Source organism: Solanum stenotomum, chromosome 6 (assembly GCF_019186545.1).
Source record: "Solanum stenotomum isolate F172 chromosome 6, ASM1918654v1, whole genome shotgun sequence".
In the NCBI taxonomy this organism is placed as follows: domain Eukaryota; kingdom Viridiplantae; phylum Streptophyta; class Magnoliopsida; order Solanales; family Solanaceae; genus Solanum; species Solanum stenotomum.
The window spans coordinates 42,420,259-42,432,093 of NC_064287.1; the positions used below are offsets into that span (position 1 = coordinate 42,420,259).

At 33.2% G+C, this 11,835-nt stretch overlaps 1 protein-coding gene across 2 annotated transcripts; it reads left to right on the top strand.

Moving 5' to 3' along the window:
* The first annotated feature begins 1,472 nt into the window (after positions 1-1,472).
* On the top strand, positions 1,473-7,917 carry LOC125867762 (pentatricopeptide repeat-containing protein At5g57250, mitochondrial). 2 transcript variants are annotated; one of them, XM_049548334.1, is made up of 5 exons: positions 1,473-4,998; positions 5,278-5,751; positions 6,039-6,263; positions 6,397-6,598; positions 7,424-7,917. In XM_049548334.1, exon 1 carries the CDS (start codon positions 1,725-1,727, stop codon positions 4,884-4,886), a length of 3,162 nt encoding a protein of 1,053 aa, XP_049404291.1. In that variant the 5' UTR covers positions 1,473-1,724; the 3' UTR covers positions 4,887-4,998; positions 5,278-5,751; positions 6,039-6,263; positions 6,397-6,598; positions 7,424-7,917. The 2 variants fall into 2 exon arrangements, with proteins under 2 accessions (XP_049404291.1, XP_049404292.1); XM_049548335.1 differs by having other exon boundaries at positions 7,428-7,792.
* The last annotated feature ends 3,918 nt before the right edge of the window (positions 7,918-11,835 follow it).

Genomic DNA, 11,835 nt, shown 5'->3' on the forward strand with positions numbered 1-11,835 from the left:
TAAAAATAATGTTTGTAAGAGTAATAAAAATAGTGCTTTCAAGGTAAAGAAAAGTCATATAATAAATATTATCTCTTTAAACAAAGTTGATAGAAAATATGTAACTAAATACTAATAACTTACTCATAAAATATAAATGTGCACTTATTGAGGCCATAAAATAAATTTATTACTCAACAATCGGTTGGTGTGAGTTAAAGTGACTATATGTTGGTGAGAATAATAAATTTTAAAAAGTAAAGATGTGATTATAAATTTTATTTACATATGAAATACATGGTTAGTAGATATAAATGTGGGGTTGTTTTAACAAAATATAAACTCATGAATCAATTTTTGTATTAAAATATCTCAAATCATGATATGGAATTCCATATAATTTCATATCATGGTTTTTAGAGATTATGGAATCACATCTCATGATATGGAATCATGAGATGGAATCAACGTAAAATCACATGTCCAAAATGCTGATTTCATCTCACGATACCATATCGTGATATGGTATTGCATGACCAAACACCTAGTTAGAGTCTTGATAAAATTGTCAAACAATTTGACTTGATGGAGTATTTGTGGTTTGTTCCAATTCAAGATCTTTAGTAGTAAAATGAAAATTAGTTGGAATACAAGTGAGAGAGAGATAAGGTGTATTTATAACTTAACCCTAAAACAATATTTCTCAAGCATTTAGCAGCCTATGATGATCATTATTTGTACTTTGCATTTATCACGTACGTGGATACATAACCATCATAGTGAATTCTAGATTTTTTGAAGCTGGTTAATATATGAAGCTTATCATATTGTGCCGATTATGGCCTATCATAAACTCTATTTCGGAGAAAGACCGTTTGATGTAGGTTTGATATAAATTGTCTGGACATTCTCATAATTTTAAGTCAAAATTGTCTTCTTGACTTGAATCCCACCAGAAACATTCTACAACACATCATTCTCTAAGTTGTCCACCTGTTGAATTCATATTTCAACCAATATATACATACAATATCGTAAATTAGTGTTATGAAGTCAAATTTAACGAAAAGTGTATGAAGTTATTCCTTGATTATTTTTCATTACTTTGATTATAAATAGATTAAAATATTTGTTATTACAAAAAAAGTTTAAATAAGAAAGGTTAGCCTAATAACTACTCCCTCAATCTCTTTTTTATTTGTCATGATTTCTTTTTTAAGAGTCAAACTATATGAATTTTGACTAACATTTTACGATGTATTTTTAATCATATTTATATGTAAAAATTTCCAATTTATAGTAATTTTCGTATAGCTTTTTAATATCTATTTTAAAAAAAAATATCAAATTAATATAATTTAATTTAAATTTAAAAATTAATCAAATTAATTTTCAAAAAATATAATATGACAATTAAAAGTGAACAAATATAAATTACAAGTGATTAGTGTTACATAACCAAATCTAAGGGGATGTTTATGAAATCATCCCTTTTATTTTCTTCTCGCCCAAATTCTGCTCAAATCTTTGGTGATGGAGCAAAAACTCTGAACTCGGCTCCGGTGGAAATGAGAGGCAAAGTTATGCAACACCACTGAAACCTGATCGGACAAATATTGAAGAAGAACTTGGCTGCATTAGGCTCTTCATTTTTGGGATTTGAAGAGTATTTGCTCTTGGTTTTTCATTTTTCTCAAATTACTTCTATGAAAGTTGCCAAATCTCACTGTATAGAACTGTAGGCCATGATTTTCTCTAAGATTTCTAACATTAGACCATTCTCCACCCTCCTTTTGCTTGCCAATTCTCAATCTCTCTCCCTTGTTTCTCTATTGAAGAGTGGTTTCACTCCCACCACCACTCACTTCAATCAATTCCTCCTCTTCCTTTCTAAATCCAAAAGATTCAAACTTATCATACACTTGGTGAAATCAAACCAATTCAAAGAAGATTCCAAGACACGCAGAATTTTCATACAAGCCCTTGTCAAAGAGGATAAATATGATGAGGCAGTTCAGTACTTGAAGAAGAAGAATACCCAGATGGAGAAAAGCTTATTTGATTCATTAATTCAACCCCTCTGTAAAAGAAACCCCGAAAAGGCGCTTTCCATACTGCAGGATTGCTCAGTGAGTGATGGTGTTTTGCTTTCTTCGTACACTTACTCTTCATTGATTTACTGTTTATGTAGTCAGGGAAAGATGGATGAGGCAATTCATGTGTTAGATTTGATGAACAATGAGAAAAATAAATACCCATTTGATAATTTTGTATGTAGTTGTGTGATTTCTGGGTTTTTGAGTGTTGGAAAGGCTGAACTTGCTGTTAAGTTCTTTGAGAATGCTGTGAGTTTAGGTTATTTGAAGCCCAATGTTGTTACTTATACAGCACTATTAAGTGCTTATTGTAGGTTAGGAAGAATCGACGAGGTTTCGGATTTGGTTGCTAGGATGCAGATATATGGATTAGAATTAGATGTTGTGTTTTACAGTAATTGGATATATGGGTATTTTAGAGAAGGGGCAATTGAAGAGGCACTCTGCAAACACAATGAGATGGTGTGTAGGAGAATTGAGTTGGATACAATAAGCTATACAATACTTATTGATGGGTTTTCAAAGGAGGGGCATGTGGAGAAAGCAGTTGGTTTCCTATACACAATGAAAAAACGTGGTCTGCAACCTAATTTGGTTACTCTTACAGCAGTGATATTAGGATTTTGCAAGAAAGGGAAACTGAGTGAGGCGTTTGCAGTGTTTACGATAGTTGAAGATTTGCAGATTGAAACGGATGAGTTTCTTTATGCAGTGTTAATTGATGGTGTGTGCAGGAAGGGTGACATGGAACGAGCATTCGAACTGCTCGGTGAAATGGAGAAGAGAGGCATAAAACCTAGTGTTGTCACATACAACACCATTATTAATGGATTGTGCAAAGCAGGGAGGATGATTGAGGCTGATGATGTGTCTAAGGGATTCCCCGGAGATATTATCACATATAGTACGTTGTTACATGGTTATATGCAAGAAGAAAATGTCACGGGAATGCTAGAAACAAAAAATCGAGTTGAAGCAGCTGATGTTTCTCTGGATGTTACTATGTGCAACTTGCTTTTAAAAGGCTTGTTTATGATGGGGTTGTTTGAGGATGCTCTTTCCATATATAAGAAAATATCGGATATGGGCTTGACTTCCAATTATGTTACTTACTGTACAATGATTGAAGGTTACTCAAAAGTAGGAATGCTAGATGAGGCTCTTGAGATATTTGATGAATTTAGGAAGGCATCTATAACTTCAGCTGCATGTTACAATTGCACCATTCAGGGGCTTTGTGAGAATGACATGCCGGACATGGCAGTTGAAGTATTTGTTGAACTAATAGATCGAGGTCTGCCTTTAAGTACAAGGATCTATATGATATTAATCAAAAAGATCTTTGGAGTTAAGGGAGCTGATGGAGTTTTAGATTTGTTTCAGAGATTGGGAAGAATTGAGCATGAAAAATTTGGTTCATTGTGTAACGATGCTGTTTCTTTCCTGTGCAACAAAGGATTATCAGAGGCTGCATTGGTGATCCAAAGTAATGGTTTTGTACTAAGCAAGAACTCTTACTATCTTATAATGAGATCTCTTCTCTATGGTGGCAAAACCTTTTTGACTGGCCTCCTTTTGACAACATTCATAAAAAATTATGGGATGTTTGAGCTTAGAGAAAAGGAGATACTTGTGTACTTTCTTTGCATTAAAAATATAGAAACTGCACTTCGGTTCCTTGCTACTATGAAAGGTGACGTATCTGCGGTAACTTTTCCTGCTATAGTTTTGAGGACACTGACAAAAGGTGGCCGATATATGGATGCTTTTGACCTTATTGTGGGAGCGGGAGATAAGCTACCGCTCTTGGATGTGGTTGACTACTCAATTGTTATTGACGGCCTTTGCAAAGGAGGACATACCGACAGGGCATTAGATCTCTGTAATTTTGCCAAGAATAAAGAAATTTCTTTCAATATTGTAACCTATAACTCAGTTATCAATGGGTTGTGTCGTCAAGGGTGTGTGGTTGAAGCTTTTCGGTTATTTGATTCATTAGAAAAGAATAATATAGTTCCTTCGGAAATCACATATGGTATACTCATTGACACTTTATCAAAAGAAGGTCTTTTAGAAGATGCGAGGAGGTTGTTTGAGGAAATGTCCCTAAAGGATCTTAGACCGAATACTCACATATACAATTCATTAATTGATGGATGCAGCAAGTTAGGTCAAGTCCAGGAAACTTTGAAGCTTCTTCTTGATTTGCAAGCTAAAGGCCTAACTCCAGATGAATTCACTGTCGGTGCAGTACTTAACAGCTATTGTCAGAAGGGTGACATGGAGGGAGCTCTTGGGTTCTTTTCTGAGTTCAAAACGAGAGGTACACTACCTGATTTCTTGGGTTTCATGTACTTGGTGAGAGGTTTATGTGATAAAGGAAGGATGGAAGAATCTCGATGCATTTTGAGGGAGATGTTTCAATCAAAATCTGTCATTGATCTTCTTGGCAGAGTTGAAAGTGAAATTGAAACAGAGTCAATTAGAAGTTTTCTTTCTCTGTTGTGTGAGCAAGGAAGCATCCAAGAGGCAGTTAATATTCTCAATGAAGTGGTGTCCATGTTTTTCCCCGTTAGAGAGAAGAGAGTTGATTCTAAAGACTCGTCCTGCAAATACAAAACAGATATAGACTCCAGATCATGCGAGAGTTGGACATCAGTGAAGGCATCAAACAACCGTCATAATAAAGACACTCAAATAACACAGTTCCTCGACTTCAATTCTTATTATTCTTGTATTGCTTTATTGTGTTCAAAAGGGGAGTATGATAATGCTAATGAAGTGGCAAAAATTGTTACTGGTTTCACGTAGAGCTTATTTGTCTTCAGACAAAATTGACTAGCTTCTCTAGATATGGTTTGAGCTCTTCTAGTGTTTCTTGCCGAAAACAAAGAATCATACAATCATACAAGAGCTATATTGGGTATGTTTTCTTCTTGTTGAGTTATGCCTCAATATAATCTGCATTTTTTTTATTGTGACTCTAGGTAATCAACTTGGCAAACTCATATATCCATTTTTTCACAAACAGTTCAAATTTTTTTTGTAACTTTGTAGTGGGAGTTTATTCTACTTAGAAAATACCATTTTTATTTCTATTTCTTCTAGTTATATGACATAATATTCCTTACTGAGTTGCACTTATTAATTCTAATTCAAGTATTTGAACTATGACCAACTCCGAGTTTGATACGCAATGCAGGTGGAAAAAGAATTGGAAGCCTTACACCAAGAAGAGAAAATCTTTGCCTCTAAAGGCACCCAAGGGTGTGGCCTAGTGGTCAATGAAGTGGTTGAGAACCCTAAGGTCTCAGGTTCAAAACTCAACGGAGACAAAAAAAATACTAGGTGATTCTTCCCATCTGTCTTGGCCTTGGTGGACATACATGTTGCTAGTGGGAGGTGGCAGGTATTCCATGGAATTAGTCGAGGTGTGCGAAAGCTGACCCAAACACCACGGTCATAAAAAAAAAATAAAAAAATATTGGCCTCTAAAGCTAGGTGTTAGGAAACTTGGCACGATGGACTTAGTAGTATTCTTTCTAAAACAGAAGCACAGGGGAATTTGGACTTTCTTGCAAGGGCCATTCAAGACTTTGTGGCATTTTATCTGCACTTTTGCAGACTATCATAAAGCTTTAGGCGATGTCTAGCTGTCACTCGCAGTGTTATTGCGGTAATTTTACATGTCACTTCTACAGACTATACATAATATTTGCACTCATCACTTAGTTGGTTATAAATTTCTTTCCCTCCTGCTTTCACCATTCAAAAGGTGAGTTGGGATGAGTATTTATCCATTAAGGTAAAGCTTATTTCATTATTGTTACTTGTAGCTCTTGTTGCAGTTTTAGTGAGACAGATGAGACTAATGACTCAGCGACCTAGCTTATTACATACTCTGTTATAGTGTTTGATAACATTGATAAATTAAACACCACTGTCTTTGACATTATCCTACAGATTTTCAAGAGTGGGTTATATTTGGATTTCCCTTGGAAGATGGATTGCTTTATGGGATGTTCTGGTTATCTTGGCATTGAGGATTGGAAGTGAAAGATGTTATGATTGCATGTGTCTAGGTGAATCTGGGAAAATTGCAAGCCACCTTTCAAGCATTTTTTACGAGTACTCAGCAGATGCAAAAAGACAAACCATGATTGCAATTTATATGAATATTTAACTGAGGTAATGTTTGCAGCTATGAAAAGATTATTATGGCTTGTTCAATTGCATTCTACAAGGCAGCTGGGTTATGTATCTTATTCTAATTTTTATATTTCCCTACTTACTAACTTCATCTTTGCAAATTTTTTTTCAGGGAGAGAAGCGATTCTAGCCTGGGTTTTCTCTATTCCTTGGATGACGTGATTGTTTTTCTTCAGTTTTCTATCACTAATTATATGTGTATTTTCAGACTTCAAGCTAGCCCCTCCTTGTGAGAAAAAAAAAGTGGTTGTTTTCCATCTGCTGTTTTGTCTCGATATGTTTGGACGAATAATATTGTTGTTACGGTATTGAAGGTAAGAATGTTATTCTCTTAATCCATATTGAGAGGACTTGTCTGACATGGTTACTTGGCATAAATTAAAAAATTATGATTGACCATGTTCCCAGAAGAAAGATACTTTAGAGTAAGGGTGAGCAAAACTGAAGTGGCTATACATACAAATTGATTACTCCCTGCAACCCAATTTATGTGATGCTCAGTTGGTTTTGAAACTTGTGATCTAATATAAGCTATATATATATATATATATATATATATATATATATATATATTTGTGGCTATAAATCATCTCATTAAGGGTAGAATGAGAAATCTAAAGTTAAATTATTTCTAAATAGAAATGTGTCATTTTTCTTTGGACTGACTAAAAAAGGAAGTGTTACATAAGTTGGGACGGCGGGAGTAGGTAGGGAGGATTTCTTTGTATCTCAAGGACATGTACTTCCATTTTGTTTACTACAGAGGTCTTTGAAAACTGAGTGTTTAGTTAGCTGAAGCTTTTGATATTGTTTTTACTTCCTGCAACTGCAAGCTGTTGCTTCTAGTCGTTGCATGTGTCTTGAACTAATTCATTGATTTCTTACTGTTCCGCTTAGCCTAAAGATTGCTCAAGATGAGAGACGTAATATTTGTTAGTATTTTTTTCCCTCATTTTTTCGTTACAGATGGTTCTTTAGAATTGCAAGATTGAGTATGTTTCTTTCTCTTTGGATTTTTTGCCGCATATAGTTTAAAATTGTGACTTTCACCCTTGATTAGTTGTCTCCTTGACTCATTTTATATTGTGAATGAACTATTATCTCATTTGATTTTAATTTTGATTTTCTGCCCCTGGCAGGCAGGCATGTAAACAGTTCTGTGGGGAAGTTAGTACTTGGGATTTGTTAGAGTGGATGGCAATCACTTGTTGAGAATGATTCTGATCTGTAGAAGGCGCTTTGGTGGGGGACCTTCATGGACAGTAAGAGATTGCAGTCAGTTTGATAATGATGGAGTGACATTGCTTCTTTGGCTGGATCACTTGGATATGGTGCAAACAACGCTCGATTTCTCCATTCCTTCCCTATGTCTTTCTAGAAACTGTCAAGGTAATTTGCGCTATACAAAGTTCATGATGCAGAAGTCAGAACTCATTTAGTTCGTCCTATTGGTGCGACCCATCCAAAATAAGTATCTTCAAATAAATGTGAGAATCACAATGAATCTGTAATTGTCTTTTTTGCCTATAGATAACAGAATAGATGCTTACAGTGATATGCTTTAGGGCACAAACAAGTTATCCTCTAGAACTCAGGATTATCAACTACATCAACTGTCAGGATTATAAGACCTTGAGAGTCATTTTTTTTTCCATATTGAAAAGATCAAGTTTAGTAAATATACAAGTTAAATATAGATTACTTTTACCTAGTGAAATTGTTAGATTCCAAGGATTAAGTCAGTTTTCCTTGTGTTCTGATTCATGCACAAGATAAATAGTTGCGCCCTAAGAAATTTCATATAAAAGGTCTTATCAAACCTATAGATAAACGCAATATGGGTTGTGGTGTAGTGGTGAAATTGTTTCGTCCTTAATCAGAGATCTCGGATTTGAGTTTTGGGTCTGAAGAAAATTTTGTTGGGAGTGTCATCCCCTAATAAGCCCTATAGTGTGGAAATCAGATTTAATTGGTGCTTCAATGCGGACACAATATTGGATGGAGAAAAAAAAAACACAGTATGCAAACCTTATCTATTAAGTTGAAGCTTCAGTCAAAGTCACTTGTTTATTCACCTTATCAAAGGTGAACTAATTTTTTCTACACCTTTTTACACATTCAAACTTTTCTCTTAGCCTTTTCTATTATAGATGAGATCACAATGGACTTTGAGCCTATTATGTGAGTTTCTCTTCTTCTTCTTTTCCTATAAAAATGAATATTTTAATAAAATATTCTTGTCAAATTATCTTAATATTTTTTTTATTTTCCACCAATAATCATTCAGATAAAATATATATTTATTTAAAATGAAACTATTATCAAGGAAATTTCTTATCCAAACAAAGTAAAGTCATGTCTAGATAAAGAGAAAACAGTCAAAAGCCCCTCTAATTTATTATCAAATTTTCAACTACACACTTATACTTTGTGGGGGTTCTATTACCCCTTGAACATTTTAAAAGTATAATATATACCCTTTAAAAACTCACGCCCAGATTTGTATAAAAAATTAAGTGGCATGCGCTTGCCACGTAATTTACCTTTTTTTAAAAAATATATTTTTTCCTTTATTTTACTTTTCCTTTTATATTACCCTTCTTCTCTTTCCTTTCTTGCTCCTTTTTTTCTTTACTTTGATGAAATGATTTTTCAAACTAGTAAAAAGATTTACCATTTGATATTGTTTGGTAGGATACGCAATGAATGGGCTGCATTGAAGCTTAGTGATAAACACAAAAGACTGATAATTTTCAATATTTGGAGACTTCAAATTTGATTTTTCAAAGTGGGTTTTCGATTTTAGTTGAAATTATTGAGAGCTTAGCAACTTTAAAGATGAACCCGGTGGTTCACGGCGAAGGTAGATGGCGATTGACGGCGCGATAATTATGTACGGTGGTTGGGTCAGGATAACATAACTAAGGGAACTTATAAATTTCACTCAAGGGTTCCTAAATTTCTCCAATAATGACAGTAAAATTTGATCTTCTTGACTTTCGATTTTAATTTTGATTTTAAGCTATTGTCAAATTTTCAAATGGATCTACCGTGAAAAAATTGTGATTTGAGGATGAAATCCGCTTAATGGTGGGAGGCTGACGAAGGACTTGATGGTGGAGCTGAGTTTCTATCGATGCTGCTATGGTGAAGGGAAAAAAAAAGGTAAAAAGAAAAAAAAAACTGAAACTGAAAAGAAACTTAATTTAAAAAAAAAAAAACAGAAAACCAATATAAACTAAAAATAATCTAAAAATTAAAGTTTTAATTATTATTTTTGCTTCTCACTCTCTCAAAGAGAGTGAACTACACTTTCTTTGCCATCTCAACATTTAGGGAGCAAATAATTCCACTTTAAAATAATTTAAGGGGGAGTAGGACTCCCGTAAAGTACAAGTGTGTAGTTGAGAATTAGGTAATAGATTGGGGGGTCTTTTGGCTATTTTCTCTCTAGATAAATGATACTACTAATAGCTAGTTTATATTTCTTCTGGGAAAATGCATAAGTACACCCCAATCTATGCCCGAAATTCCAGAGACACACTTACACTATACTAAGGTCCTATTACCCCATGAACTTATTTTATAAATAATTTTCAATCCCTTTTTGGCCTACGTGGCACTATTAACCATATAACTTGAAAAAATTGTCAACACGCGCTAGGCCCAGAAGATAGTGCCACGTAGGCCGAAAAGAGGTAGAAAATTATTTGTAAAATAAGTTCAGAGGGTAATAGGACCTTAGTATAGTATAAATGTGTCTCTGAGATTTCGGGCATAGGTTGAGGGGATACTTATGCATTTTCCCTTTCTTCTGTCTCAATGTGAAGGCATTTGGAATACTAGGGTTAAAAAGACTTTAATTTTGATTATGAATTGGGATATAGATATTTTAAGTTTTTAAAATAATATTTATATATTTGAAAACTATACAGAAAGTATTACATAAATTGAGATAAAGCATGACGACCATATGAAATTCAAATTCTTCATAAAATAAAGACATAATACATAAATATGCCATTTAACCTGGCTTCAACTGTCATTTATGCCCTCCGAGTGTGTACAAGTAGATACTTAAACTTGTATAAAGTTGAATAAACAGACACACGCATCCTACGTGACATTACACATCTAGGACCATGATACAAATTTTCACTCAGGATGCTACATAGGATCATGTATCTACTTGTTTAACTTTATACAAATTTAAGTGTCTATTTATGTACGTCCAAAATTAGAGGGTGTAAATATTAGTTGAAACCAAGTTAACAAACACATTTATATATTATACCTAAAATAAAATTACATTTTGAGTAGTGGCTTTTTAAACTGTTGGATTGTCCTCTCATTTTCACTTTTAAGAAAGAGCCAAGTTATTTTATCTTTTATATAGTTCATTTGAATTATTTCAGATGAATACTGCCACAAAAAATCAATGACAATTATGCAATTTTTCTGAACTTTGTGAATAATTAGATGTGTATAAAACAAAACAATTGTAAACAAAGTGGTCCTTAATTAGTACTACATAAAAGCTCAATAATTGAGCTAGCTAACTGCACCCTATTAATTAATAATTACGACTTCCACCTTTTAGATGTTGATTGGAAAAATGAGTTTATCTAAAATGTTGAGTGTACCAATTAGTGAATAAAAAAAAAAAATCAACTTTTCATGTACCACATACATATAACACCAAAAACATGTAATAAAATATATGTAAACGTACTTGTAAGGTATAATAGTATATTCTACCTGCCAATATTTTTTCCTCATTATCTCAAAGTTTTGAAATTTGAAAATTTAATTCTAAGAATAAAATATTCAAGTTCTTACTATTACATATCGAATATTGTCTAAGGGATAAGTTTTATAATTATAAGAATCTTGAGTTGTTCACTAGTTAAGGATTTGAGTTTACGTGGAATATTCACATTCTTTTACAATTATAACTCACCAACTAGCTAGTTAGTATACGTTTTGTTAGAGGGCGTTTTATTTTTCAATATAAATTTTTTCGTGCAAATTTAAATTTAATCAAGTGCCTCATACTTACTCTGATATAAAAGTCATTGCTTCAAATAAATTCATTGCTCGATTTAGAATGCGATTAATTCATCATCGACTATGAATGAGCCATTAGTAGTTTACTAGTTAAATTAAGTTATCGAGTATTCTTTGCCCACCAAGTAAAATCAGCGCCTTATTGATTGTGACCATGAGTGTTTTCACGTGGTATAAAATTAGGTAATTCTTCTCGAGATATATAAGGTTTTCATAAGGTTCATCTTGAATTGTTATTCAAGCACAAATGAATACCTCTAGTTAAGAGAATATTTCTAGGATAGAAAATTTAAAATAAATAAATATATCAAAACAAAAATGAAAAAGAAAACATTACTTTTGAAATTAGCAATTTTATAGTGTTCTTTTAATTTTCAAAACGAAATACTTTAGTGCTGAGTGCAGTCGACAGATTATATACTCCCTCAGTCCAACAATAATTATTCACTAATCACTATATTATTTTGAGGTTCAACAATACTTG